This window comes from Podospora anserina, chromosome 5 (genome assembly GCF_000226545.1).
Source record: "Podospora anserina S mat+ genomic DNA chromosome 5, supercontig 6".
NCBI classification, from domain to species: domain Eukaryota; kingdom Fungi; phylum Ascomycota; class Sordariomycetes; order Sordariales; family Podosporaceae; genus Podospora; species Podospora anserina.
Window position 1 is genome coordinate 61,556 of NW_001939194.1, and position 26,276 is coordinate 87,831.

Below are 26,276 nucleotides of genomic sequence, written 5' to 3' on the forward strand. Positions count from 1 at the left end.
TAAAGTGGTTGTGTGTATCATGGACAGATACAGTCTATGAATACCAATAAAAGTATCACGGACCTAATAATGCGAGACCAGTTCTGACTCAGCCAGGATAGACGTTACCTCCGGTGCCAAGCACGACAGATAAATACAGTCAAAGACTTGGGTTCCTGTGGATTGACTCAATAGTGTTGGGAACTTGGCTTGTGAAAGTCTCAAAGTCCCTGCCACCTCTGAGGTTGTTATGTGTCAGCTAGGTTGTTCATAAGTGATGGTCCCGTCTTCCCCTCGTGATTCTCCTGGTAGTCTCAGATTCTCCGTCAACTATGTTTCGCCATGGTTAAGACTTTTAATGCAGGTATTTATGTCATAAAATGTGTGCTTTGTCGTTTACTGAACTCGCTAGCAGCCAGACCGTTCTGTCTATACTGTTCCTCTGGTGCAAGTCTATGTTATCCAAAATGAAATCGATGTGATAATAATGCTTAGAAAGAGTCCCCAACGCCGCTCGTGCCTCCCAATCCACTCCCATGCAATGTAATATAAGCTAACACTCAAGAATTTGTTGCCATAACTCATGATTACCCGAACGCCTCCTCAGAGCCTCTTATGGCTCTCTTCGTATCATTGTCGTAGAAGAAAAACCGCATTCATCAAACGCCGTTCCGAGTGAACTGGGCCTGGTTGAATTGATAAATCATGTCCACAACTCCCGCCTCCGCAGTCCCAGTACCCTCGATTGCGCTGTTGTCCCTGCTCAAGGTTCTGGCCGGTGATGTCTGCCAGGCCGATTCATCCATGCCATCTCCATGACCGTACACCTCTTCATCGTCGTGACGATTGACACCCTCCCTACCTCGTTCTTCATCTTCCAGAGACTCCTCGATGATGTTGCTTTCACCGGGGCGTCTGTTTTGCTGAACGCGGTGTGGATGCGAGGCCCGGCCCGGGTTCACAAGGTGCGATGGCGGCAAGTGATGCGGGTCCAGGAGAATCGACGCCATGGGAGAAGGAGCCACCATACTTGGCCCAGGGCGCAGACCTTGGCCGGGAGCCCTGCTCCTTGATCGAAACTCACTACGACCCATCCGGGAAGTCTGCATGTCAGCACCAAGAGGCGGCGAGTTCAGACCAGGCCAGGCTGGCGGAGGGTGAAATTGATTCCGCATTCCCGGTGGGAGATGTGATCCTGGGGCGCCCTTTGGGTTGAGAGCAAAGTTGCCATAATTCCCGATGAACCCGTAGTACGATGCTTCCATCTTCCCATGTTTGGCTGAGTAGTACTCGTCGCGTACGTCACCACCATCACTCGGCTTCTTTGCGTTCGCCATGGCCTTCTTGAAATCGAATTCTGCAAAGGTGCACACATAGCCTAGTCCGTCAATGTGAAGCGTGAACTCCCGGAAAAAGTCGATAATCTGGTCGCTGCACTTGGGAAGGCTGAAAAAAAGGACAAACGGCGTTGTCAGGATGCCCAAAATCTCTTCCAGAAAGATAACGATCTTGGGTTTGTATAGCTCAGCAAACTCCAGCTTAATGTCATAACTGTGAAGTCTATCCTTCCAGTGGTCGGGTTCGTAGTGTGTGTACTCGATCACGTTGCGCATGGCATATTCCGGGTCGAAGACTACATCGTCCTGAGACTGCATGCCGTGGGCAACCGCCCAGATACTACCAAAAATGGCCGTGTAGAAGAGCACGGTGCGATCCGGTGTGATCTCGAAACCGAGGAAAAGTTCAGGATCGAAAACAGATGCAATGGCCAACACGGTTGCCAACGCTCCCGAGACAAATGCGACGGACTTGGCTACCATCTCGGTCTTAACCTTTGGGAACTGATCCATATAATGCGTTGCAAAAGCTTTCGACATGTCCAGACGCTTTTGGAAAAGGTGTGGTAGCTCGTTGAACTCGCGAAATTTCCACTCGGCAAGGGGTGTATACGACCGAGATGACAATACAGACGGGTTCTTTTGGATTTCCTAACCAAGATGTGAGCTCACACTGGCACAATTACACGCCCATCAAAGAACTAGTGACTTACATGATAGTACATCAAAAAGTAATAGATGACAAGATAGAGCGACACGAAAGGCGATAGCACTAGAATCATGATGCCAGCAAACTGGAACCGTGAGCGCAGTTTCTCGCTTATCTCCCCTCTGCGGTCGGCTCGCAGGAATTTCTGGTTGACCTGGCCCTTCTCGTCAAACACCATGTCGAGAACACTGAACATCAAAGTCCACTCCAGAGTACGAGAGAAGTACTGCCGATTTCGCAGGAACGGCAGCGGAATAGTGAGGTCCAAAATGTCCTTGTTGAACAGGGCAATGAGATAGTTTTCACGTCTCATGATGCGATTCGCAATGTCGGACGCATCTAGCCTTTCTTTGGACTGGCTGCCAATGAAATGTCTTTGCAACGGGGTCAAGGTGGTTGCCGTCTTTGAGTTCTGGTTTCGTAGAGCCATTACGCGTGCCACCACTTCTTGCCAGGTGATAGTCTGCATGTCGTGGTCCGGGATGTTGAGCAAATGTGTGTAAAAGTCACGGACGTGAAACAGCCGGTGGAGGTCCAAGATATACTGGATTGCCTTCCATATGAAGTAGAATGCAAAGAGCCAGAGGCCAAGATTCCACCACCCCGACATCTTTCTGGTGCACTGTGGAACGATGATCTGCGAGAGCTTCTGGCTTCCGCGGACAAGACTGTAGTCAACACATTGCGTGAGGAAGGTCAAGAGGACAGCTATGAAGGCCACGTTCCTACGTCATGTCAGCAACGGTTTCTTCGTTTTGAGTCAGTTTCGTGAACGTACCCAAGATGCAGCACCCGTTCGGTTATTATCGCCTTGATACCACATCCCCTGTAATAATCGTAGACCTCTTTGATAAACTTGTCGAGGTTCTGGACATTTGCCCATCTCCATTCCGCCATCTTCTTCGCATCGAGAGATGCGCTCCCAGAGAACAGAGAGCCCGGGGCGCCGTTACCCCGGTGACTCTGTGTGAATGGCTCATCGTTGTGGAGGGGTTGGTGGGCTTGAATTGTTTCCCATTGTGCTCGCGTGTTGGATGAGCCGGGCATGGTATAGGCAGCTTGTCGACTCTGCTTTCTTTTGGGCTTCCCTGCTAGGTGAGCGCCTCGAGGTTCGACCAGGAGCGAGGGCGGAACATCGTTGTCGGCATCGTCGTCGTGCGCGAGCCACATCGACCGGTCATTTTGGTGCCCCGGTGGGACTTTCGACGCCGGTGTCTTTCGTAAACCTGCTAGCGTCGCACGACTATCATCAACGGTGAGGCCCTCCGCATGATCCAGATCATAGTCCTGGAAGTTGTGATTGAGGTTTTCTTCGTCAAGAAGTCCAGCTCGCGATCCCCCGTCATATCCTTCAGAGTCGTGCCCTCGAAGCTCTTCGTAGAATGACCGCCCCTGTGTGGTGGGCATCTTTGAAAACAGCTTCCGAGGCATCTTTTCGCCTCGGTTTCAAAGAATGAAGTCGCCGAGAGTGCCGGGTATCATGGGTTAACAAGATGGAGTCACAGATTGTGAGGGAAAACGCTGATTAGAGGCGCTTCACTCAGAGTTGTGCGGACGAGGTGGACGAGGTGGACGTGGTGGGGGATCTGTTGACAAGACAAAGCAGAAGAAGCTGATAAGGGTAGGCAAGGTGCAGAAGCGGCACTATCTCACCTTTCAAGGTAACGTGAGATCAGTCAGGCGATGCGGCCATCTGCCAGCCGCTTCTGTTTCTTGTCTTGCGAAGAAGCATGCGCAGCATAAGTTTTCTACAACCACCAGTGCAGAAGGTTGGCGTTTGGTTGCCTTGAACCTTCCTGGTCAGCTGCCGCGCCAGAATGACGACGGATGGGGTCTGATTGGGAAGGCGGTGTGTTGTGAGAGGAATGCCAAGGTCCTTATCGCTTATCAGCTCTAGCATGCCACCATGCCAGCATGGCGATACAGCTTCCCCCCTGTAATTCAATACTTCATACATCATACCTTAACGAGCTCCTGAAGGTAGATGCTGTTCTCAGCATCGTGCCTCGCCAAACCTCCCTTTTTCCAAGTCACCACTCCGGGCTGCTTCGAATGGCTTCTTCAGGCTCCGCGTCAACTGCTTCATTAGCAGCAAAGACCGCAAACCCTCTGTCATCAAAAGTCACCAGCGTTCTGTCATCTTCCTATGCAGACACCGAGTTTCGAGAGGCACTTGCTTTATTAGATGAACGGGGTGTCCTCAACACACCCAACACTCGACGCCAGCTTCGTCTGGACCTGCAAAAGGAGGTGATAGATAGCAATGGCGAAATCATCGATGAGTTCTCCAAGGTTTCCGAGGTAGGTTTTCTGGTAGATCAACATCAAGTGATTTCGACTTACAGACTGGTTGACGTTGATTTACAGCAACTTCGGCGTATTGGTGCCACCATTGGCAGACTCAAAGAGAGTTTCAATGAGATGAAAAGGGAGATTGGTACCGCTCATCAGGCAACATCGTCTAGTCTAGAGGAAGCCTCACGTCTCATGTTTCAAAAGCAACAAGTTGAGCAAAAACAGACTCTTCTCAAAGCCTTCAAGGGCAATTTCATCCTTTCCGACGATGAGGCGGCTGCTCTCACGCTCATGTCAGAACCGGTCAATGACCTCTATTTTGCTACCCTCGCAAAAGCAAAAAAGATCACCAAAGACTGCGAGCTACTTCTCGGGTTTGAGAATCAGACTTTGGGCTTGGAGGTGATGGAACTGGCTTCAAAAAATCTCAACCTGGGCTTCCAGAAGCTGTATAAGTGGGTACAGAAGGAGTTCAAGACGTTGAATCTTGAAAACCCACAAATTGGCTCATCAATCCGGCGAGCTCTTCGAGTGTTGGCCGAAAGACCTACACTGTTTCAAAACTGTTTAGACTATTTTGCAGAAGCTCGCGAACATATCCTGTCCGACTCGTTCTACACAGCATTAACCGGGAGCTCGGCATCTGGCGTGGAGAACACCTCGATCAAACCCATCGAGTTAGCGGCGCACGACACCTTGAGATATGTAGGAGACATGCTTGCTTGGGTGCATTCAGCAGCTGTGAGCGAGCGAGAGGCACTGGAAGGTCTCTTCATTGGAGAGGCCGAGGAGATTAAGAAGGGCATCCAAGCCGGCAGAGAGAACGAAATATGGCGACTGGCGGACGAGGAGGGTGATGGTGCAAGCGATTTTGATGCCGTTAAGACATTGAACGATCTGGTTGACCGAGACGTCTCCGGAGCAGTCCGCATATTACGACAGCGGGTCGAACAGGTCATCCAGACAAACGAGGAAACAATCCTGGCATACAAACTCGCCAATCTGCTCAATTTCTACAAAAGCATGTTTTCGAAACTGCTGGATCCTGGCTCGAGTTTGGTGGATTCTCTTGGGTTACTGGAGGCTGAAGCCCTACGGCAGTTTCGGTCGCTGGCTCGTGACCACATTGCGGCTCTCCAGGGGGATTTCGTCCAGACTCCTACAGAACTTCGACCCCCAGAGTTTTTGTTCGAGGCGTTGGAGCAGCTGTCTGCCCTTATGAAGACTTACGAAACCTCACTCGCTTCATCTGCTGAAAAGGAAGCAGAGTTTGAAACTATCATGGTGGAGGCCTTCGACCCATTCATGTCAGGTTGCGCAACCATGGCGCAGACATTACAGCCCCCCTCTGACTCCGTCTTCCTCGTCAACTGCTTTCTCACAGCTCTGAATTCGCTGGCGCCCTTTGAGTTCACGCCCACACGAACAACTCAGTTGCAGGCCAATTTTGAAACTGAGCGGTCACACCTTGTGGAAAGCCAGTATGCATTTTTCCGTAAGGAATCTGGCCTAGATGCACTCATCACAGCACTCAGTATCTTGGGCAATGGAGCAGAAGACGTGGAGAAGGTGCCGTTGCTTGAGGCGGCCCAAGCACCTGCACTGACACAGGCTGGGCAATTGCTTGATGATTTCCTACCCTCGGCGCTGATGGATGCCATGGAGAATCTCAAGCACTTGCAGGATTCCAAACTGGTCCAGCAAATCACCGAAGAGGCTGCCGAGAGGTTCTGTGTCGACTTCGAGCAAGTGGAAGAGAAGTTGATGTTGGCAGATGAGCTGGCCGAACAGAAGCAGGGCGACGCTGACGAGCTTCAAAGCTTACGGGCATTATTTCCGAGAACTTCTGGGGAGATTCGTGTCCTGTTGTCGTAGTTGATTCAGTGTCGTTGCAAGCTGTTCATAGTCCGGGGAAATTGATGGATAGGAAGATTTCACTTCCACTAATACATGATCTTAGATGATTGATGTTGCCCCAAATAGGACGTTGTGGGGCACTGTAACCGTAGATTGGCTTCCCAACGTCGACGTCACCGCCCCGCCGTTCTGTTATCGCTCCGATAAACAGCCCTACCGCGCGTCCGGTGCTTGGTGCCAGTCGGCGACCCCTGCCTCTCCCCGTTATCGACAAGCTTCAGCCCACTGCAGCCCACTGCAAGCACGGCCTCCGATTGCGACTTGCCTTGCGGACATTCCGTCCAGACTTGTTCAGCCTGGCGATCTGAATCTCGAGTTCCTAGTCGAAACCGCATTGATGAATCTACAACACATGCATACGACGACATCGTGAATCTACCGGAGCCATTGGCCAGCTGAAACCCGGCCGACTCCCACCCACATTTCTCTTCCCTCTCGCTGCGAATCCGTACACCCGCAACGGAATGTCCTCATTCACCACACACCACCATGTTTGGCAGTAGAACAGCCAGTTCTGCCATGTCCATTCTGCAGAAGACGTACGATGAGAGTTACCTGACATGTTCTACCGCCGTGTACTATGAGAGCCAGGTAGCCCCAATCCATTCTCCTTTCCGGCGTGCTTGGTAGACGGCCGCTGACGTATGTTATAACATCAGGGCAACGAGGACGAGGCTATGCGATGTTGGCGACAGGCCCTAGAACAACTATATGACCCTCACGCGAACAGAATACTCCCCAATTTCAACCCTCGCTCCGAGACGGAGAAGGCGCTGGTCGAGAGTCTTCGTCAGTTGGAACTGCAGTGTAAGGAGCGGATTGACCTCCTCGAAGCCCTTCGTCTTTCTCGTCTGTCGGCCCCTCAGCATGACTCGCTGTCTTCCAGCAGCAGGCCCAGCAAATCATCATCCGACTCCCATGATGGCGGGATATCTGGGCAACAGGACGGAGGCTGGATCGGGAATGGTACCATCCCTGCCGTTAACTACACCGACTTATCGCGACCAAATACTTTGAGGCGACTTTCTTCACAAAACAGGACATCCTCCTCAGAACAGGCTGTTGCAAGCAGCCGCGGACCACAACACGGAAGCATGCCGCCACCCCTCCCTGCTCGAAAGCCGCTGCCATCGACAGCCTCGATACCGTCGCCCGAAAGAAAGCCCTCGAGAACGTCTAGCCCTGAACGACACACAATGCGCACCACGCTACGTACGGGCACAAGGGACAAGACACCGAAAGCGACACTGCGACGACAGCCACCAAAATCGTCAGAGGTCCCAGTACCAAGCAAGGCGGCCACCCTAGCCTGGGGCACCTTGGGCCACCGAGGGAGCCTGGACCAGCCATCAGGAAGCAGCCCCATTTCACGTCCAGCTCCGAACACTCCTACTGTCCCTGAACAGTCACGCAGGAGCCTTGAGCTATCCAAACGGCTTTGGGACAGCAACTCAAGAAGACTGGTGACGCCTCGAACGAGGAGTCCGAACAAAGACACCGATAGTGCGCCTGCCACAGACCCGCGGCGCTCTGGAGAGTACCCCTTTCCACGGGCGTCATCGATTTCAATCAGTGCAGCTTCAACCGCTCTGAACGCTTTGGCTCTCAAGGAAAGTAGTGATCATCGTTCGCCGGAAAGAGAGCATATCACGAGGCTGAGGACCGCGCCGCCTGAAACTCCGCGAAGTAGGGCGCAGAGGGACATTTTGAACAATGACTCCAATATGAGCGAAGGATTACCGGATAAACCGCTAACTAGGAAAACATCGCTGGATTCCGCTACCGTCTCTCGCAGGTCTGCGGGTGCTTCACTCTCAGCGGCGCGAATCAAGTCCACGCCAACTAGATCTGGTAACAAGAGGAAAACTCCACAGTTGGGAAACAACAGTGATAGGGCCCGACCAAGGAGAAGCTCCTCACCTGTGCTATCCGAGAGCTCTTCCTCTTCGTTCGAAACCCCTGCCCGGCGACCCTCTGGACAACACAAGCGTTCGACAGTGGAGCGACAGAGAGAAGCTTCACTTATCGTGGACTCGATCATTCAGCCATCGGAAAGCTCCGAAGACGACGAGCCCACCAAGGAAGTCAAGTCATGGAAAAAGCGCAAGGCGGAGCTCCTCAAGAAACTGCCGCCTGGGGTGGATGAACACGCCGCAAAGCAGATTCTCAACGAGATCGTCATCCAAGGGGACGAGGTACACTGGAGCGACATTGCGGGGCTCGAAATAGCCAAAAATGCTCTTCGTGAGACTGTTGTTTATCCGTTTTTGCGGCCGGATTTATTTATGGGGCTGCGTGAACCGGCGAGAGGAATGCTCTTGTTTGGGCCTCCTGGTACCGGAAAGACGATGCTGGCGAGAGCCGTGGCCACTGAGAGCAAGTCGACCTTCTTCTCCATATCCGCCAGCAGCCTGACCAGTAAATATCTGGGGGAATCCGAGAAGCTCGTCAGGGCGCTCTTCAGTTTGGCAAAGGTACTGGCACCGAGCATCATTTTCGTGGATGAAATCGATTCGCTTCTCTCGCAGCGATCAGGTTCAGGTGAGCATGAGGCCACAAGACGAATCAAGACGGAATTCTTGATTCAGTGGAGTGATCTCCAGCGCGCGGCTGCGGGAAGGGAGGTTGGCGAACGAGACAAGGAAAGAGGTGATGCAAATAGAGTGCTGGTTCTGGCTGCAACCAATCTGCCATGGGCAATTGACGAGGCAGCGAGACGACGGTTTGTCAGGCGGCAGTATATACCACTGCCTGAGGCGGAAACGCGGGCGGTGCAGCTGAAGACGCTGCTGAAGCAGCAGACACACACACTGAGTGATGAAGACATCAACACATTAGTTGCGATGACAGACGGTAAGTTGGCCCTAATCCTATACGCTATCTGTTTGGTTTTGAACCTGTTGCTGATGCGTCATATCTCAAACAGGCTTCTCGGGCTCGGATATCACAGCATTGGCAAAAGATGCTGCGATGGGCCCTCTCAGATCTCTTGGAGACGCCTTACTGCACATGACAGAGAATGATATACGGCCGATTGGACTGTCCGATTTTATTGCCAGCTTGGCCACTATCAGACCAAGTGTGAGCAAAGCGGGCCTAAAGGAATACGAAGACTGGGCGAGGGAGTTTGGAGAGCGTGGTGGATGAGAAAGTCCCCTTTGGGCCAATAGAAGCATACACTTTACATGTCGAGGCGAGCCTGGAGACTTTTCCTTATCTGTGTTTTTAAAAGCATAGCTCAGGAGTTCATAGGGGGTTTGTTGCTTTGGTTGGTTGGTTAGTTGGGGGCCAGGCAAGAACATAAACAAAGCAGCCATCTGCTCGTTAGGAAATAACACGAGTTCCCATAAGCATGCTTCCACAACATGGGGAGACATTATCTCCTGTCGAGCGATTGGCTCTGTCAGCCTTTGTCATGTTTCTGATGCCTAGTATTTCCACTCTTTGGTATATCTTGATGCTACAAACCTCCACCCAATATTGTATATATGTACACATGCACATGAACCATTCATGTTTCTTCCTGAAATCGTACACCTTTTTGACAGAGCCTAAAACCCAGACTCCGTCTCCCAATGCCTACTATCTGATGCACCCACCCCACTCCCTAACAATAACCCCAAGTCTTTTTATTTTCATTGCGTTTGCTTGGACAACCACCCGTACTTCTTCTTCGTCCTCGACTCGAGGATCAACGTCAGCGTCTTCAGCTCCTTCTCCACCTCGGTAGCTTCCGCCTTTACAAACTGCAGAGACCTCTCCGTCTTTTCGGCGACGTCCTTCAGGCTCTTCCTCGCCTCCTTTGCTTCTTTCTTGACCACCCTTTGCCTCACGAGCTCTTCGGCGGAGGGGATTGGGGGGCGGGCCGAGATGGGGAGGCCGGCGCCGGGGGCGATGATGTGTTTGACTACGTGGCGCTTGGACTTGGAGGTGCGCCAGCCGGGGCTGATGGCGATGACGTCGCCCTGGCGGAGGGAGTTGGCGGGGTCGTGGACGAGATAGGTTTTCGGGTCGTCGAAGTGCTGTTGGTGGTGAAGGAGGGGGAGTAGGTTAGTACAAGTAAGAGGTGAATGGGTCGGTGTTTAGTGGGGTTGAGAAGGAGGAGGAGGAGGGAGGAGGGAGGGGGAGTGGTTTGGTGGTATATAGTACCTTCTTGAGGAAGTTGTTCCACTTTAGCCCTCCCACGCGCACTTTGACCGTCTTGTCGATCAGCCCTGCGGTGACGACTACGCCGTGAATCTCCCGCATGGAGTTCAGCTGGGCGAGGTTCTTGGCTATTGAGGAGGAGGCCATCTTGATATGTGTGTTGATGTGTGCGTGTCTGTGGCCCCCAAAAGCCAACTGCTTTTCTCCAAGTTTCCTCCTCCTTTTGGTTTGGCGACCTCTTCAACGTCTCGGTTCTCGGGTACTCTTGTTGTGGGGGATCTGAGCCGGTGGTTTGGGAATTTGGCGGGTTGGCGGAGTCGCAGTAGCTCAGAGTTCGCAAAATGAGGCTGTCGTCTCCCAAAATTTTGGAGGCTGCACTACCAAAAGCCGGAGTGGACGTTGAGATGGACCGGGGTTAGGCGAACCACCGTGCGGGTCATTCCTGTAAAGATGCCCGCCAGCCTGTGTGCCAAGACTTTCCTTCTGCACTGTGGACGAAAGCTCAGCCTTGTGCGCTCTGTGCCCCTGTTTCTCTCAACGCAATTGAAAAGGGGTGAATGCAAACATCGAGATTACATCGCCAAAGATAGAGCACAAGCTCGCCCCAACACATATTCCCATAAAACACAGCAGTTAAAAATTAGAATTATTGTAGCTATCTTGCGCAGTGCACTAGGAAAACGCCTTGCGCTGTGCCCTTGTCCCGTTGATGCCATTGTAGAAAAAGTGTATGCTTAGTTGTCCCCTCGTTACCATAAATTCGTGATTGCAAACAGTTCCCCTAATCCAAAATCCCACACCTTTATTGCAACTCCCATGAGGGTAAGTATCCAACACCCCTCAAGTTACCGATTGAGCTGCAGCTGGTCAAGAAACTGGTGCAGGGCCAATCGGTGATGGCGTTTCGGACGGCGTCCGAACCTCAGCGCCAACTGCGGCTATAATTTTGGCCCTCCTTCGTGGTGGCGGGAGTTTCGGTGGCATCTTTTTCTGACCAGCCCCATTGACGTGCAAGTGAGGTACAGGCACCGGTGGATGAACGACAGGAACCCCGTGCTTATGTCGGGGCACTTCTGGCAGTGATTTCTGCGCCCTCAGAGTCCTAGGTGGCGGCGGTCTGGGTGGGCTGCCTCCATGCTCGGATTTGCCCTTGGCCTGCGCTGCCATATCCGACTTGCGACTAGGTGTCTTCACTCCGGGTTTCTCGGACACTTTGGCGATAACACTCACGGCACTACCGGTTTGTGACAGCGAGAGGCTGCCGATTGGACTGAGTGACGGAGATTCCGGCTCTTCTTCAGCCAGCCATGGGGTGCTGGCTACTCTGTCGAGCAGGCGTATTGTTGTCGGTTCGGGAGGCATAAAGTGCGCATTGCCGGTGCCTCGCAGGATGTCGATGAGACTGAGAATCTGACCCCTTTTGTAATGAGGCGGTTTGCTGAGTTGAGTATGAGCGAGCAAAGGGGCAAGTACCCTCAAGTAAGTGTGTCTCAAAATGTCCATCTCGCTCGGCAAATCAAGCAAGTTCCGTATGATGACATCCAGCAGCACATGGAGATCATTTGTGTAAAAATACTCGTACGTCGCAGATGTGGTAAAAAGCAGGTACAGCAGTTTGAGAATGAGCAGCTGCTGAGAGGTCTCTGTTTCTCGGTTGAGAAGCAGTATGATATTCTCTCCAAAGGTTCGATAGGAATCTCCATGAACGCCAAGAAGTTTGATGACGCGATTGGTGGTGGGCGAGATGGATGATGGTTCTGTCGCTGCCGATGTCGCTGCCACCATGTACTGTTCATTCAACACCAGCTGAAAGGCAGTTAGCGATAAAATTCCCAGAGCGATGAAATTCGGTAGCATTTACCAAAACCCGAATAACAGAATAGTGGTAAGGATCATTGGCGTCATCGGCTAGGGCTTCGATGAGTTGGAAGAGATACGTGACGAAGCCATCGTCAATTTGCATCAAATCCTCGTCCCGTAGCCGTTCAATGCGGGACATCTCATACATCAGCTGTAACAGAAGCCGATGTAATCGGGAATCCTTTCCCCCACACCCCTTGATCAACTCCAGCAACCGCACAAAGCACCCTTCCTTGATCATTTGTCGGAAGGTCTCCTCCTCGGCGCGGCCGTCGGACAGGAGAAAGTTGGCAATAACGTGGAGCGGCGCATACTCATCCTCCTGAAGCAGACTGTATATGATTTGGGTTCGCACATAGTCCTTATTGACAGAAAACAGCGGGCTGTGTATTAACTGCTCGGAACAATTCGCAATCTCGTCCTCGTCGTCGAGGTATTCGTCCCGGGCCTTGGAAACCAAATCAAGCCATGAGCGCAAGGCGTTATCGAGAAGCTCGTAAGAATCGCATGGTGCAGAGAGGATCTGATTCAAGGCTGCAAAGATGGATCGCAATCAGCATGTTGTGTCTTGGGTCGAGCTGCCGTACATTCTTCTTTACCTGCCCAAAATTGCTGCTCATTCTCAGCAGTCCAAGTGCCTTGGACATCGGCCATGTTCTCAGACGAGCCAGTGTTGTGAATGCAAATGGGTCATCACGATGGCTAGGTGTCCAGGTCGCATATAAGGAATTCCGAGAGGCGCAATGCACTTTGCGGTAAGACAATCCGGTGATCAGGGCGTTTTGTAGTTGGACTTGGGATGGTCCGCCTGACTGGTGGCTCTCTTGTGTTGGAGGGGTTGAAGCACTGCCCGTGACGGATCGAAACTCCCAATCTTCGGTTTGGCTGCCGAGACTCACGTTTCGCATGCACGGGCCACCTAATTAAGCCGGGATGACGTCGAATGGGTAGTGCCAGTGTCTTGGGTCCCTCTCGTCTTTTATCATGATCAATCATATCGATAGGTATTCTTCCTGTTCTAAGCCTATCTAACCTGCTCCATGTATCTCCGCCACACATTAATCTTCAGTCAGCGTATCAACTGAAACGATAGACAACAGCCGCCAAACTATGCAAAAAACCAACACGTCCTTTGAACGCCCCCAACCATGAAAATACCCAGATCTATCATGTCATGAACCCTCCCCCCATCATCATACAGACACAACTGCTATTCTTCCTCGTATATTTTGGCCCGTTCCGCATACTCTCGGATGCTGCTGACCACATAATCCTGAATTTCCCCGCCCCTGCCAGCCGCAATTCTCAGGATGAGCTCGTTGAGGTTGGACCTCCCCAAAATGTCAACGTGATCCGCCGTATTGGGTCCGCCACGAGGATTGAACCTTTCAGGTTCGTGTGGCATCTCCACCACAGTCACTTTCGCACCAGCTGGGTTGTACCGCTTCATATTCCACCCCTTGTTGCACATATACCCGGTACTCATCAGGTTTACTGTCCCATCTCCTTCACCCATGACAACACCGTGATCGACATCGCCTTGGATGAGGGCAGTGTCAATGGTCATGTTCAAGTTAGTGAGAGCTCCAAGCTCGGGAGAGCGGTAGTAGTAGGCCCGTTCGGTGGGCTTCCCTACGCCATAGAAACAGTACACCTTGAGGCTAGGGGCGAGAGGCAGACGAGTTTCGAGAGGGTTGATCCATTTCCTGGGATCAAGTTCGTTGGCTGTGACCTCCTTCATAGTGTGTGCTACGCCCTGGGAATAACTTCTTTTGACCAAATCCCGATACCAATCATCAGTCGTGTCGTATAGGTATTGCATTGCATCGTCCACCGTAAAGTTTGTCTTTGGTATCGTCCAGTTCTGGTTGGTTCGAAAGTTGAGGAATGAACCAAAGCTCACTGCTTGACCGGGCTGGTCATCAGGTGCCCCATCAAGATCTCCCCAAATGGCATTGCCTCCCATTGGCAACATTGAGGACATGCCAGGCATGGCACGGAATATCTCGGCTCTCTCCTCTTTGCTAAGAAACTTCTCCAGTCCATACACTGCGAAAGCATTCAGTTGCGCCGTGTCACGCATCTCGCCCGATAATATCGCTGCGACATCCTTGACGGCCCCAAGCATGCATCCACTGACGTTGATCCATGAGTCAACATGTCTCTCCACCCAGTCGTCACCACCTCTGCCGCCCTGCTCAGAGGCTACCCAGTGGAAAAAGTAGAAGACCACTTGGCTGCCCATGCTGTGTGATGTGAGGACAACCTTCTTGTTATCCAGCTTGACGGCCATCTCAATATGGGCTTTCAGTCTAGAGAAGTACTGGTCTCTCATCTCCAAGTTCGGGTACGCTAGCCGCCAGTCGTACGCTGCCGTGAACGAGTTGGTCGGGTCATAACCCAAGGACGCTAGGTTTTCGATGATCTTGTTCCAAATCCAGTACCCGGTAATAAAGAAGTCAGTCGCGTCGAAGCCTTGTGCCGCCCTCAGTTTGATCCCCGGTGGGTCCAGCCCAGTTGTATGGTCCAACATGATGTGCCTCTTCCAATTCTCCTTGTCCATGACCAATGCCCTCATCATGCTCCAACTGCCCCAAAGCCGTTTCCGAAAATAAGGTAGCGATTCATTAGACGTTCCCCAGGACTCGAGACCAGTCGAAATAACACCGGGAATTAGAACCATTGGATGGTGTGACGATAGGCCTTCGGAGCGAACCTTGAGGCCTACAGAGAAGGCATCGTAGCTTTCGAGAAAATCGCGTTCGCCATTCTGTCATGCGGGTGATCCATTAGCTTGACAGGTAATCATATAAAATTCCAGAGCGTGTGTGATTTACTCACCACCAGCTCGCGCATATCCTTGACAAAACCTGCAGGAAGAATCTCGAACAAGTTGTCCATACTCAAGTCCCCGAGCTCGGGGAACTCGAAACCGATAAGATCATTGCTTTTTGCAAAGAAACCGGCCGCAATGATACCAAACAAACTCCCGAGAAAGAAAATACCCGTTGTCTTCCTCTTTCGTGTTTCCTTTCGTTTGTGGACGACCTTGACTTTCTCGCCGGGTCTGACGGGGCTTTGGTTGCGAGGTGTCTGTGCGGGTGAAGGTTCGGTAGGTGTGTCGTTGCCGTTGCCGAACACTCGTCGCCGCAGAGTGCTGGCCATCTCGAGACTGGTTTGGGCGGTGACTAGTGCGTTGTGGTGTGAATGCACCGTGGATGGGTAGACTTCAAGGAGGTGGTTCAGAATATCCAAATACTGAGGAGCGCGGCGGCCCCTCCGCTTCAGCTCTCAACAGCAAGTCCGGGTGGGGCAAGGGATCTTTGACTGCCGGTTTCGCTCCTGCTTGTCACCCATCGACATGTAGATTTGCTTCGGCTCGATGTTGATACCGGGGAATCTGTGTCGGCATTTTCTAGAACACCGAAAAAGAAAAAGAAGCGATCATAGCCGGGTTTTGTTTCGTCATTCTTAATTATCCGATCCACGTCGTTGTGATTTGCTCTCCGCGCCCGTGTCGATGTACTCGGTACTGGGCTATTGTTTGCGCCTCTGCTTTAAAATAGACACCAGGCGCATCCATCCAAGAGACTTTGGCTTCAAATGTTATTTCAAAGTATAATCTATCATATAGGTTATCTTTTATCTGAGATCAGCACTTTAAGCTTCTCACTGAGACAAGGTTGTCTCTTGTAGATCCAAGTATCGACTACCGAAGAATGCATGTTGAAGACTGCCGTTTCCTGACAGGTGGGTTGACAGGCACGACAGGGATGCTGCACGGGGTTTGGAGAAGTCGACCCATTGGGGGAAACGGGACGAGGGGGCCCAATGCTTGCCATGCGATTGGGACATGGCATGTGAAAGTTCAATGACGAAGACCCTGGGACGAGCAAGCGTTCGTCAGATCTTTTGCCAGCGCAACCTCCCCGCTTCCAACACCGCGCCTACAGTCGACAACCGTCACCAAACCCCCCTTCCACGACAAGCGAACCTCAACATATACGACACGAACCCCTTCTCTCCACTCATCCTCAACGTGCGCATCATCTTTTATTTCCGCTTTCGAGGCTGCTGCTCGCTATTCGCGGCCCATTTGCTCACGCACTCGGAGAGCAGCGGACCGCATCAGTCTTCCGCATGGAACAGAGCTCGCGCGTCGAACAACTCCCACGGGAACTGAAGTACATACAATATGAGCATCGTCTCGAGACTCAATATCTACCGGCAATCCGCGCCTTGATCTCCAAGGACCTCAGCGAGCCCTACAGCATCTATGTCTACCGCTACTTTCTCTACCAATGGGGCCATCTGTGTTACCTTGTAAGCCCATCCGACGGTCTTCCCCCCCTCTCCTCTCGACCCGCGAATCCATTTCCGACGGCCCTAACCCCGCATCTCTCTCGTCCCAGGCTATCGACCCTGAAGACTCCTCCCTAGTTGGCGTCATAATCTGCAAGCTCGAAGCCCATGCCTCCCATTCGCCCCCCACCTTGCGGGGATATATCGCTATGCTCGCCGTGTCATCTGCCTACCGCGGACATGGCGTGGCAACGACACTGGTCAAGATGGCCATCGACTCTATGAAGAGCCGCAATGCCGACGAGGTGGTTCTTGAGACAGAAGAGACAAATATTCCCGCAATGAGGCTATATGAGCGGTTGGGCTTCCTGAGATCCAAGAAACTCCATCGCTACTACCTAAACGGCAATAGCGCATACAGGCTGGTCCTTTTGTTGAGGCCAATTGATCCGGACTCGGCGGCCGATCTGGCGTTGGACGATGCTGATATTTATCGATGATGGATGTCTGGGCGCCCACCAAAACAGTTACGGAACATGTGGTAGCCGTGATAGGGACATGCAAACGGTGTTCGGGAAGATATGGCGCTCAACGAGTAGAATATTCAGAAGCTCTTGCGCATCAAACGCCGACGGTCAAGATGATGGGACGGTTCATATTCACCTGGAAGTTGTGGCTTGAAATACAGCCATGGCTTGCCCCAAGAGGCTCATCAATTGGGAAGCACCAAAAGATACGAGGGGGCTTATTACATAGTCGACCAGGTCGCATATCCTCTGACAGAACTTTCAGGAACACATCATGAGAGAGATTTGGCGGGTCACACCATATCCTCACAGCTAACTCACCCAAAACGAACAAACCTGCCGGGATAAGAGGTAGAAGGACGGAGCAGCGCCAGGCGAGGAAATAGAGGACTGAAAAGTTTACTTTGTGTTCATATTACTATTAAGGGAAACATGCGTTTCCGGTCCTTACAAAAATATCAAATCGCTAGCTCCAGTGTGGTATCATCCTGCTCCCTCCTCGGGGTAGTTGCCGGCTCGAACAAACATTCTCTTGTGCAGAGACACGGGGGAGCTCAAAACGTCCTCTTCCCGGTGACTTCTTTGATGTACTCAAATTTCTCTTTCGAGTTGTACTAAAATTGTATCGTTAGCATGCACGGAAACTCGACGAGGTTCCGCTGAACCAGCCAACTCACCAAGGAAGCTTTGATCCCCCATTCATTTTCCCCATATATTCCCAGTTCGGTCCAAGCATCTACAGCATCGTTCGTCAGTGTGATGCTCGAGAGACCGTCAACCGCCCCGACGCACCAGCCTTGTAGTAGATCTGCCTCGCTCCCGGGCCCTGCTTCACCAACTCCAGCTCTTTCATCCTCCTCAACACTCTCGCCACATCATCCTTATCCGTAAAATCCTCAGTATAGATGCATATCAGTCTCTCTTTCTTCTCAGCGTGCCCATCATCATACCCCGCAGGCATCCTCGTCGCCACCTTGGCCGCAGTCCCCAACTGATGATTCGCCACCGCCCTGGCAACCTTCTTCCACGTATCATTAACGAACGCTACGTCCGGGAACAGCATCCATTTCCCAGAAGTCTCGCGGCACTCCACCGCTAGCTGTTTTAGGTCCTCTATTGTCTCCTTTCTGGCCACGGCAATGTGTCGTTTGGCGACCAGGGGAGAGTTGGGGTAGGCAGCGGTGGTCTTGTCAATGAAGGATTTGAACAGGTCAAGACGTTCACGGCCGGCTCTCATAAAGCGGTCGTGGTCGGAGGGGGGACGGGGAGGGAGGTAGGGGTTGGCGATGAAGATCCATTCTAGGCCAAAGCGGCAGTTGGTTGTGGCTGGGGGTAGGCGGGCGAGGAACTGGGGGATGGATTCTGTGAGTTGGTAGGCGGCGTGGGGGATATGGGCGTAGGTGTTGTGAAGGCGTCCTGAGGCTAGAGGGGACTGGGAGGTGGATTCCGAAGGGGTGATCCGGGAGGTGATGAGTTTGGTGCGTGCTTCTTGGGAGGACCAGTAAGAAGGTGTGTTGTAGGCGGCAACTCGGGACTTGAGCCTGGAGACGGTTTTGGGGGAGCCTGGGGGGCGTGTTAGTGGTGGTGTGATAAGATCGGTGGGCGATATGCATGATGAGCTGGCTGACCGTAGAAGTCCGAATCGTCGGAGTCATCCATTTTCTCACGCCAAAAGAGTTGTATATCTGGATGTTCCTGACCGCTGCTAAAGAAAATAGAGATTACAGTCTTGATCCTCCGTTTGTGAGCGGGTTTGTATTGGGTTGGGTTTTGATCAGTTTAGGTTAAAGCTGAGCTATGAATGAGCTGGTGGAGTCTCAAATATGCAGGCACCCATCAACTTTGGCGGCCCTGAGATACACTAATCATGGAGGAAGATGATCTGGAAAGATAAACGCATGGTGTTTTGAAAGAATCGAGAAAGTAAAATAGTCATGGGATTCCAGGCAAGTCGGTCTGGCGAGGCTTGGGGCGTTCTTCATTCAGAACTGACCAATCCGATGCGCCGGGGATAATTGTCAAGTCCCGAAAAAGAAAGTGCGACCAGCATCAAATCTTGAGTGTCTTCACACCTCACAGGCCCCAGCGCACCACCCTTGTTCTCAAGGTCATCCGCTTTTAAAGTGTTACACGGAGTAAAATGGAAGAAGATTCGGGCAAGCTGATCAATTCAGTTTGGTCACGGGAGTTGGATCTTCCACCAAGTTGTGTTGAGTTCTGCCCAGCTCACCCGTCTTACTTTCTGGTCGGGACCTACAATCTACAGAAAGACGAAGTTGATGCGCACACGCCAGAGCAAGACGCCGGTGATGATGACAACAAAGACGACGCGAAGTCACAGGCTGCTAAGCCAAAGAAAGCTCAAAGTCGAAATGGAAGCATCCTCGTCTTCCAATTACAGGACGATAACAACATGTGAGTCACTAGATCCAGCTCGGGTTCTGCTTCACACCTAACCCTTCTCAAAGAGTTCCTATTCAAACTGAGCCTCAGCCATCTGCTTTGCTGGATCTTCATTTCAACCCGATTGAGGGATTTTGGGACATTTGCGCAACGGTCTCAAGTACGGCTACCCTTGCCATCTTCAAGCTCTCGCCCGGTCCTGAAGATGACAAGCCTTTAAAGCATCTAAACACGATGGACATTTCATCGTTGTCAGGAGGGGATATTTCTGCTTCGGATGGGTCGGAAATATTGTTTCTATCTGTTTGCTGGCACCCATCCCGAGCAGATATGCTGGCGGTTACCACTAATACCGGCCATGTCTACTTGGTGCATCTGCCAGCTTGGGACAAGGGCTGGAAACTTCTGCCAGAGCCGGCGACCACTCACACATTGGAGGCCTGGACGGTGAACCTATCGCCTTATATCGGGTCCACTGACTCGCCAGAAGAAGTATCTTTCAGAACATTCTCGGGGGGTGATGACTCCAAACTGCGTTTTGGAACAGTTATCTGGAGTCCCTCAGACGATCATCTCACTGAGACTATTTCTGCTGTCGAGGCCAGGGGTCATGATGCTGGAGTAACAGCAATCTTGCCTCTCTTTGTCCTAGAAGATGGATCGGAGCTGCTTGTCACAGGGAGTTATGATGAGAATATCAGACTCTTTTCACTGGCTCCATATGGGAGGCCCAAAAACCTCGTCGAGATGGGACTTGGGGGAGGTGTGTGGAGGCTGAAATTAATCAATCTTGACAAGACACCGAGCCCGACCTACAACTGGAGGGCACGGATATTGGCATCATGCATGCATGCCGGCTCGAGGGTGGTGGATGTTCTGCAAACCGTGGATGGAGAGCACCATGTTCGAGTTCTTGGCCGGTTTGAGGAACACAAGAGCATGAACTATGGAAGCGACTTTCATCCCCAGAGAAAAGACAGCTTGACAGTTGTGTCGACTAGTTTCTATGATAGGCTCCTCTGTTTGTGGCAACTAGATATAGCATGAGGCTAGAGAGTACTAACTAGGGAATCCGGGAATAGTTGAGCAAACTTACAGATACATCATGTCCAAAGACTGAGAATGACAGGAGCATTTGAGTGCCTGCAGTGTGTGTTTGGTTTTATGAATGGAAAATTATCAAGTTGTGACGGTTTCAAATATACATATCATAACTCCAGAGCAACATTGCAGAGATGTCGTCGAGGAGCGTACCTTATCCAAAATCCGCCAGTGTCATGGTGAGACATGGGGGTCCTTCACTGTGTGACGCAATCCCTGAAATCCCTAGGGCCCATGTCCACTAAAGTTACTTGACCGCCTTTACTTGTAGTGGCTGCATGGGCGTTTCTGCCCCGCACTAATCCCAAGAAAGCTTATTAGTCGCGCCTAAGCGCGCCTGACACGCCCCGTTTTCGCCGTTTCGGTACCTCGGTGGGTAATTATTAAAGTCACTCTATTTCGACTCAAGAGTCAGCAGACAAGAGAGATTGGAGCCAGACATCACTTTGATTCTTTCATACTAGATCCGACATCTCGGGTTGCCGTTATTTCTTTAATTACCGTCCCGGCAGCTTCTTCTTTTTCTGTAAACCCAAGGAGGCCCCGAGTTCTTTTGCTTGGTACCTTTAAAGCACTGCCTGCCGCTTCAGCGCATCGCTTTTCCATCGTGCGATTCGATCTCAACTTGCTCACACCGAGCCTCAACAACAGCTGCGATTTTTCTCTTCCCATTCTCTCCATTAAGCCAGAAGACTCGTCCTCTTTGCCACAACAGAAACCTGCCTGCTGTGCGACTGCAGCCCTCAGCATGGCGGCCATTTCGCCAAACGGCGCCCCTGGCGGTGAGGCCATTCTGGCGAGAATTCACGAAGCCCTCAAGGTCGTACACAGCCCATATTCTGCGAACCAGGCACGACAAGAAGCCCAATCGTTCCTCGAGGAAGTGAAGACGCTCGGCGACGCCCCATCCCACGGATACAACCTCGCCTTCGACAGGTCACAAGCTCCAATTGTCCGCCACTATGGCCTGTCCCTCCTCGAGCACGCCGTGAAGCACAAGTGGTCGGAATACAGCATCGAGCACCAAGCCTACCTCCGCAACTGGGTCTTGCAGCTGTCCGAGTCCGTCTCGAGAGAAGACCCGTCATATCTAAGAAACAAAACTGCCCAGTTGTGGGTAGAGATAGCCAAGAGATGCTGGGCTGTGGAGTGGATGGACATGGACGAGCTGCTTGTTCGCCTCTGGAGAGTCCCAGAATCCCCAGTTCACAAGCAATTTATCCTACAGATCTTGGAAACACTGTCCGAGGAAATCTTCAACGGGGACGATTCGGTTGTAGCCCTCCGCGAAGGAGCACTCAGCAAGGCTTGCGTCGAAATATTCACCCCTGCTGCCGTCCTGACCGAAGCCTTTCCCAACCGCCAGGTGGGCCCGAATGTGCGGTTTGAAGAGGAAGGGTGGCTCAGTAGGATTACACAGTTCGTCACCGACTGCCTCAACAGCGGGGCCGTCGAGCAAAACGAGGATGCTGCGGCCTGTGTCGTGAAAGCCCTCAAGGTTCTCGCTTCAGTCATGGCCTGGGCTGTTCCCAAAGCAGTCAATGCGGTTGGCAGTCGCCCCGTTCTATGTCGCTGCCTTGCGACTCCCAATGTTTCTGTACAAAAGGTCAGAGTTCTCTTCTCAAGTGCTCTGTGTGTGTTTTGTACTTTCACTAACACGTCACAAGGCTGCACTCGAGGCCCTCCATGCGCTCTACAACCGTACAATGTTCACCGATGAGGACTTTATCGATCTTGTTGTGCCAATGTATGGCGAAGACGTGGTGGATTTGTTCAAGCGGCTCTTCGAGTGGTCTACAGTTGACGCCCAGGATATCGACGATGACAAGTATACGTTCGCCAAGAAGTTCTCCGAGGCAAGCCTGCACCCTCGGGTCACTATTAGACTGCATCCGTGATGCTAATAGGGGATACAGACAGTATGTTCGCTGGCCAACTACCTGGACCGGAAGTTTGCGGCCATCCCTCCTCAAGTAAACGTGCAGGGGTTTTTTCAACTCCTTATGTTGGTAGTGAAGAGTCAAAGTCTCGTCGTTTCGATCCCCGTCTTGGTGAGTTGGACTCGTCTTTTGAGCCATCGCACTCTGGGGCCGGCGGCTTCGAATATGCCATTCATCCCAGATCTTCTTGAGTTGTGCAGCAGCCGTCTCATACGGTATGAGAACCTGCCAGATGATACCGATGATCCAACATATGTATTGCTTCTCGAGGACACAGACACGCTTCCCGAGCGACATGCTTTCCTCGGAAATTATCGTCGTTACAGTTGCCAGGTCATTGAAAGCATCGTCAATCTTCGATTGTCCGATGCCTTCTCACATATCCTTGGAAAGGCAGAGGCTGCCTTCCGGACACTCTACGACGGGCAACCGCCTCTCAATGGTAAGCTTCAACTGGTGTCATAATTGTTCCGTATGCTGTGTTTCTACGACTGACATTACTTGCAGCTGCAAACTACTCCAAAAGCTCAGTTCCTGTGTTGACAGTGGATACACACGCTACTGTCATCGAAACAGCACTTAGGGGGTATATCAAGTGGAGGTCTTCACGTAACTCGACTCCAGAGGAGGTGAGTGGTCCTCGTCATTACCAGCTAGTAGGTGCGATTTAAAGCTAACCTGCCTGAAACAAAAGGAGCAAAAGGTTGCGGGCATCGAGGACCACTTTGAGAAATGGTGTGGGCAGCTCTTGGAAATGAAATTCGAGGTACAGATTCCGCTTCTGGTCTTATGTAATGGAAAGCCTATGCTCACATCTCACTAGGACCCTCTGATCAGGAAGCGTGTTCTCCAGCTTCTTGTGGCCTTTTCTACGACTGCTCTTGACTCTAACCCGGGCTTCATGTTGAGAGTGCTTGAGCACATCTTGATGACTTGGCCAGCTTTGCAGCCCGACCATAAGCTCCTCAATGATGCTATTCGAGATTTGCAAAACGAAAGCATGATTGAGCTGCAGCGGCTCGCCTCCAAGATGCCCGACCACTTATTAGTAAGGCTTCTCCTGTTCCGTATCCGGGGACACAGGCGACTGATTCATCATCCAGGATGTGTACGACCAACTGGAAGCCAAGATCAAAGAGATGATAGCATCTGGTACTCTGGATGAGAAGCGCCAGATTGCATACCAGAGTTTTCTTTTCATCATCATGTGAGTCCTCCAATATTCAGTCTGCTCGGATTGTAGCAAGTAGCTTACTCATTCAAGTCACCGTTCCACCCGAATTGACCCAGGTGTGCGCCTACAGAGACTATCGTCTTTCATTGAGCCTGTGAGGAACCAATGGAAAGATGAGTCACTCAAACAAGCACTCAGCTCGTATGATGGGTTCTGCCAGCTACTCGGCCTGGACAGGGCGCAAAGGTACTTGGCCCAGCGCCGCATCCACGAGGTTGCCGACTGGGGTGCGGCAGATCTCGACGCCGAGGGCCTTGCTCTCCAGGTGGAGTTGGAGCAAAGACAGACGGTGAGTGTCTCCGGCGCTGTTGTGCTCTTTCCCCAGCTAACCAGTCATCCCAGATGCTGCCCCTGCGGATGACCAAATCATTCTTAACTTACTCCGTCGAGAAACTGGAGAAGAACTCGCCCCCCTATCAAGCATCATGTGCTCTTTGGCAGGACAGCTTCCCGCTTATTCTCCCAGAGTTGCTCAAGTTCTTGAGGTATGCACCTGTTGCCCCGATGGAGTTGATAGCGCAACGTCCTTTTGCTGACCTTGATCCAGTTATGCACATGCGTCTCACAATCCAAAGAACTGGAGCCAGCTGCCGGTAGAGATGCAATCGGTCGCCACCCGTGTCCTGACCGATCGCTTTTGGCAAGCCGGTATCTCTGAAGGGAGTAAGGATGACTTCTATGCGCGGGTCCTTGGCAAAAAGAGCACGCTTGAGGGCCTGGCCTCGACTATTCGTGGCTCTGTCCGGTTCGTGCGGGAGACGTGCTATGCTATCATATACTGCATGAGTCGGCTCGACATGCAGTTCTATGGCTTCCTCGAGCTCCCGGGCCCACTTGCCAACGCACTGTTTGCAGACTCGTTCTGTTTGTCAGCGCACCAGATCATCAACTTGCTGAATCTGGTCAGGTACCTGGTTGACCACTGTCCAGTAGAGCTCCGAGAACACTTCCTGCCTCCCATTCTCGCTACCTGTTTTGAGCAGATGGATACCAAGATCACATCAGAATGGGATAAGTTGGGCCAGCGAGAGGCTGTACAGGCTGGCGGAGAAGAGTTGACGGAGGAGATGAAGGCTGAGAGTATCCTCCGGCAACTCACATATTCCGCCGTGTTGATGGTAGCCGATGTTCTTGACCCATCCCGAATCTGTAAGTTCTGACGAGCTGACCCGAGCCCTTTGCCATCTTCCTATGCTAACCAGGATCCAGCTGGTCCCGTGGGCAAGGTGGAAGACGGAACGCCTGAGAAGAAGCTTCCTTCTCTCCGCAAATTTTGCTTGATGAACTCGGCCATTGCGGTTCCACTATTGGTTTTCTGCAGCCATGCCATCAAGATGCACGACGGACGATGCTGCGGAGTGGTACTGCGCGTTTTCAAGTCCATCGTGCCCGAGTTCCACCGTACGGACCAACCCAAGGCCCATAAGGAGGGTGGAAGCACAGCGCCTTTGGATGACGGCTTCCCAATTCCAGAGGAGAGTGCCAGGGAGATTCGCGAATTCATCTCTGCTGAAGTTTTGAAGGCCGCCATCACAGCGCTCCACGATCCATATTTTGTCGACTCCCAAAAGGATATTGGATCTCTGATTGCGCATATTCTTGCGCACTATGCCTCCCTGACGCCAACTCCACGGAACATTCTTGTGCAGTTGCCGGGAATCAGGGAGGACCAGGTTGATCAGACAATTCGCTACGTTTCTGGACCAGGCGTGCATTCGAGGCAGCAGCGAGCCATGGTGTTGGACCTGCTTCGAGATCTCAAGGGCGTGAGCATCTCCGAGATGGGCAAACTCAACAAGAGCCTAGGTACCCCGTCGCGAAGCAGCAAGTCCAAGCGGAGCAAGATGGCTCAAGAGTTCATGACTCCAGTGGACACAACACATGGTGGAAATCCCAGTGACGGAACCGGAAGAGGCAAGACACCCGATCTGGAAGGGGTAGCGGGCATGTTCGATGAGCCTTAGGAATTGTGTTCGATATTGCCTTCGTTGTGTTACGGTCGTTTACAGGTGATTGCGTTGCGAAGAGTGAGGTGAAAACGAGCAGTGCCTAGACGATAGTCTTGTGATTTTGCATTGATCTGGAGAGGGAAGGAATCAGCACAAGTATTGGTTAGCAAGCATTAGGTAGTTGTAAAGACAGCGTATTGAGGACAGCACAACACTGAATACAAGTACCGTTAATACCGGGCATCGAAATGTCTGGCAGTTGGACTTTGAATCAGAAGCACAATCGATGCTGTCAGTTATGATGAGGGGTTACTGTGTATGTGAATGTAGGTGGTACTAATGGCATTGCTCCGGCCTAGTGCTTGTGCAGGGGATGGGTGGGTGTTTCGGGTGATCACGTTGCCGATGACTGGTCTGGTTGGACCAAGCCCCTCAGTCATGACACTGTCTACCTATCACGATGCTCGGGCGCGACACTTTTTCTTTCAACTTGGTTTATGCTGTTATAGTATACCATTTTGAACCTCGGCAACAATCGCCACGGAGCTCGCCGCTCTCTCAAAGAAACAGCCCGGAC

The 26,276-nt window shown here is 51.9% G+C and overlaps 10 protein-coding genes across 10 annotated transcripts; 5 read left to right on the top strand and 5 right to left on the bottom strand.

The window, feature by feature from the left end:
• Positions 1-638: 638 nt before the first annotated feature.
• PODANS_5_5550 (uncharacterized protein) lies at positions 639-3,456 on the bottom strand (the record flags this gene model as incomplete). The annotated part of the gene is made up of 3 exons (XM_001929694.1): positions 639-1,967; positions 2,030-2,750; positions 2,804-3,456. 3 exons carry the CDS (start codon positions 3,454-3,456, stop codon positions 639-641), a joined length of 2,703 nt encoding a protein of 900 aa, XP_001929729.1.
• Positions 3,457-3,939: 483 nt separating this feature from the next.
• Positions 3,940-6,195, top strand: PODANS_5_5560 (uncharacterized protein; the record flags this gene model as incomplete). Its single annotated transcript, XM_001929695.1, has 1 exon — positions 3,940-6,195. One exon carries the CDS (start codon positions 3,940-3,942, stop codon positions 6,193-6,195), a length of 2,256 nt encoding a protein of 751 aa, XP_001929730.1.
• Positions 6,196-6,726: 531 nt separating this feature from the next.
• On the top strand, positions 6,727-9,384 carry PODANS_5_5570 (uncharacterized protein; the record flags this gene model as incomplete). The annotated part of the gene is made up of 3 exons (XM_001929696.1): positions 6,727-6,828; positions 6,897-9,090; positions 9,188-9,384. The coding sequence occupies 3 exons, from the start codon at positions 6,727-6,729 to the stop codon at positions 9,382-9,384; spliced, it is 2,493 nt and encodes an 830-aa protein (XP_001929731.1).
• A 488-nt stretch (positions 9,385-9,872) lies between these two features.
• On the bottom strand, positions 9,873-10,530 carry PODANS_5_5580 (uncharacterized protein; the record flags this gene model as incomplete). Its single annotated transcript, XM_001929697.1, has 2 exons — positions 9,873-10,259; positions 10,429-10,530. 2 exons carry the CDS (start codon positions 10,528-10,530, stop codon positions 9,873-9,875), a joined length of 489 nt encoding a protein of 162 aa, XP_001929732.1.
• Positions 10,531-11,250: 720 nt separating this feature from the next.
• On the bottom strand, positions 11,251-12,897 carry PODANS_5_5590 (uncharacterized protein; the record flags this gene model as incomplete). The annotated part of the gene is made up of 3 exons (XM_001929698.1): positions 11,251-12,189; positions 12,245-12,777; positions 12,843-12,897. 3 exons carry the CDS (start codon positions 12,895-12,897, stop codon positions 11,251-11,253), a joined length of 1,527 nt encoding a protein of 508 aa, XP_001929733.1.
• Positions 12,898-13,453: 556 nt separating this feature from the next.
• On the bottom strand, positions 13,454-15,408 carry PODANS_5_5600 (uncharacterized protein; the record flags this gene model as incomplete). The annotated part of the gene is made up of 2 exons (XM_001929699.1): positions 13,454-15,013; positions 15,085-15,408. 2 exons carry the CDS (start codon positions 15,406-15,408, stop codon positions 13,454-13,456), a joined length of 1,884 nt encoding a protein of 627 aa, XP_001929734.1.
• A 975-nt stretch (positions 15,409-16,383) lies between these two features.
• Positions 16,384-17,045, top strand: PODANS_5_5610 (uncharacterized protein; the record flags this gene model as incomplete). Its single annotated transcript, XM_001929700.1, has 2 exons — positions 16,384-16,566; positions 16,656-17,045. 2 exons carry the CDS (start codon positions 16,384-16,386, stop codon positions 17,043-17,045), a joined length of 573 nt encoding a protein of 190 aa, XP_001929735.1.
• Positions 17,046-17,626: 581 nt separating this feature from the next.
• On the bottom strand, positions 17,627-18,731 carry PODANS_5_5620 (uncharacterized protein; the record flags this gene model as incomplete). The annotated part of the gene is made up of 4 exons (XM_001929701.1): positions 17,627-17,686; positions 17,750-17,808; positions 17,865-18,635; positions 18,701-18,731. 4 exons carry the CDS (start codon positions 18,729-18,731, stop codon positions 17,627-17,629), a joined length of 921 nt encoding a protein of 306 aa, XP_001929736.1.
• Positions 18,732-19,212: 481 nt separating this feature from the next.
• Positions 19,213-20,522, top strand: PODANS_5_5630 (uncharacterized protein; the record flags this gene model as incomplete). The annotated part of the gene is made up of 2 exons (XM_001929702.1): positions 19,213-19,458; positions 19,500-20,522. 2 exons carry the CDS (start codon positions 19,213-19,215, stop codon positions 20,520-20,522), a joined length of 1,269 nt encoding a protein of 422 aa, XP_001929737.1.
• An 802-nt stretch (positions 20,523-21,324) lies between these two features.
• On the top strand, positions 21,325-25,714 carry PODANS_5_5640 (uncharacterized protein; the record flags this gene model as incomplete). The annotated part of the gene is made up of 11 exons (XM_001929703.1): positions 21,325-22,182; positions 22,244-22,450; positions 22,493-22,958; positions 23,024-23,125; positions 23,170-23,282; positions 23,340-23,564; positions 23,620-23,723; positions 23,781-24,039; positions 24,093-24,235; positions 24,298-24,899; positions 24,960-25,714. The coding sequence occupies 11 exons, from the start codon at positions 21,325-21,327 to the stop codon at positions 25,712-25,714; spliced, it is 3,834 nt and encodes a 1,277-aa protein (XP_001929738.1).
• Positions 25,715-26,276: the final 562 nt, after the last annotated feature.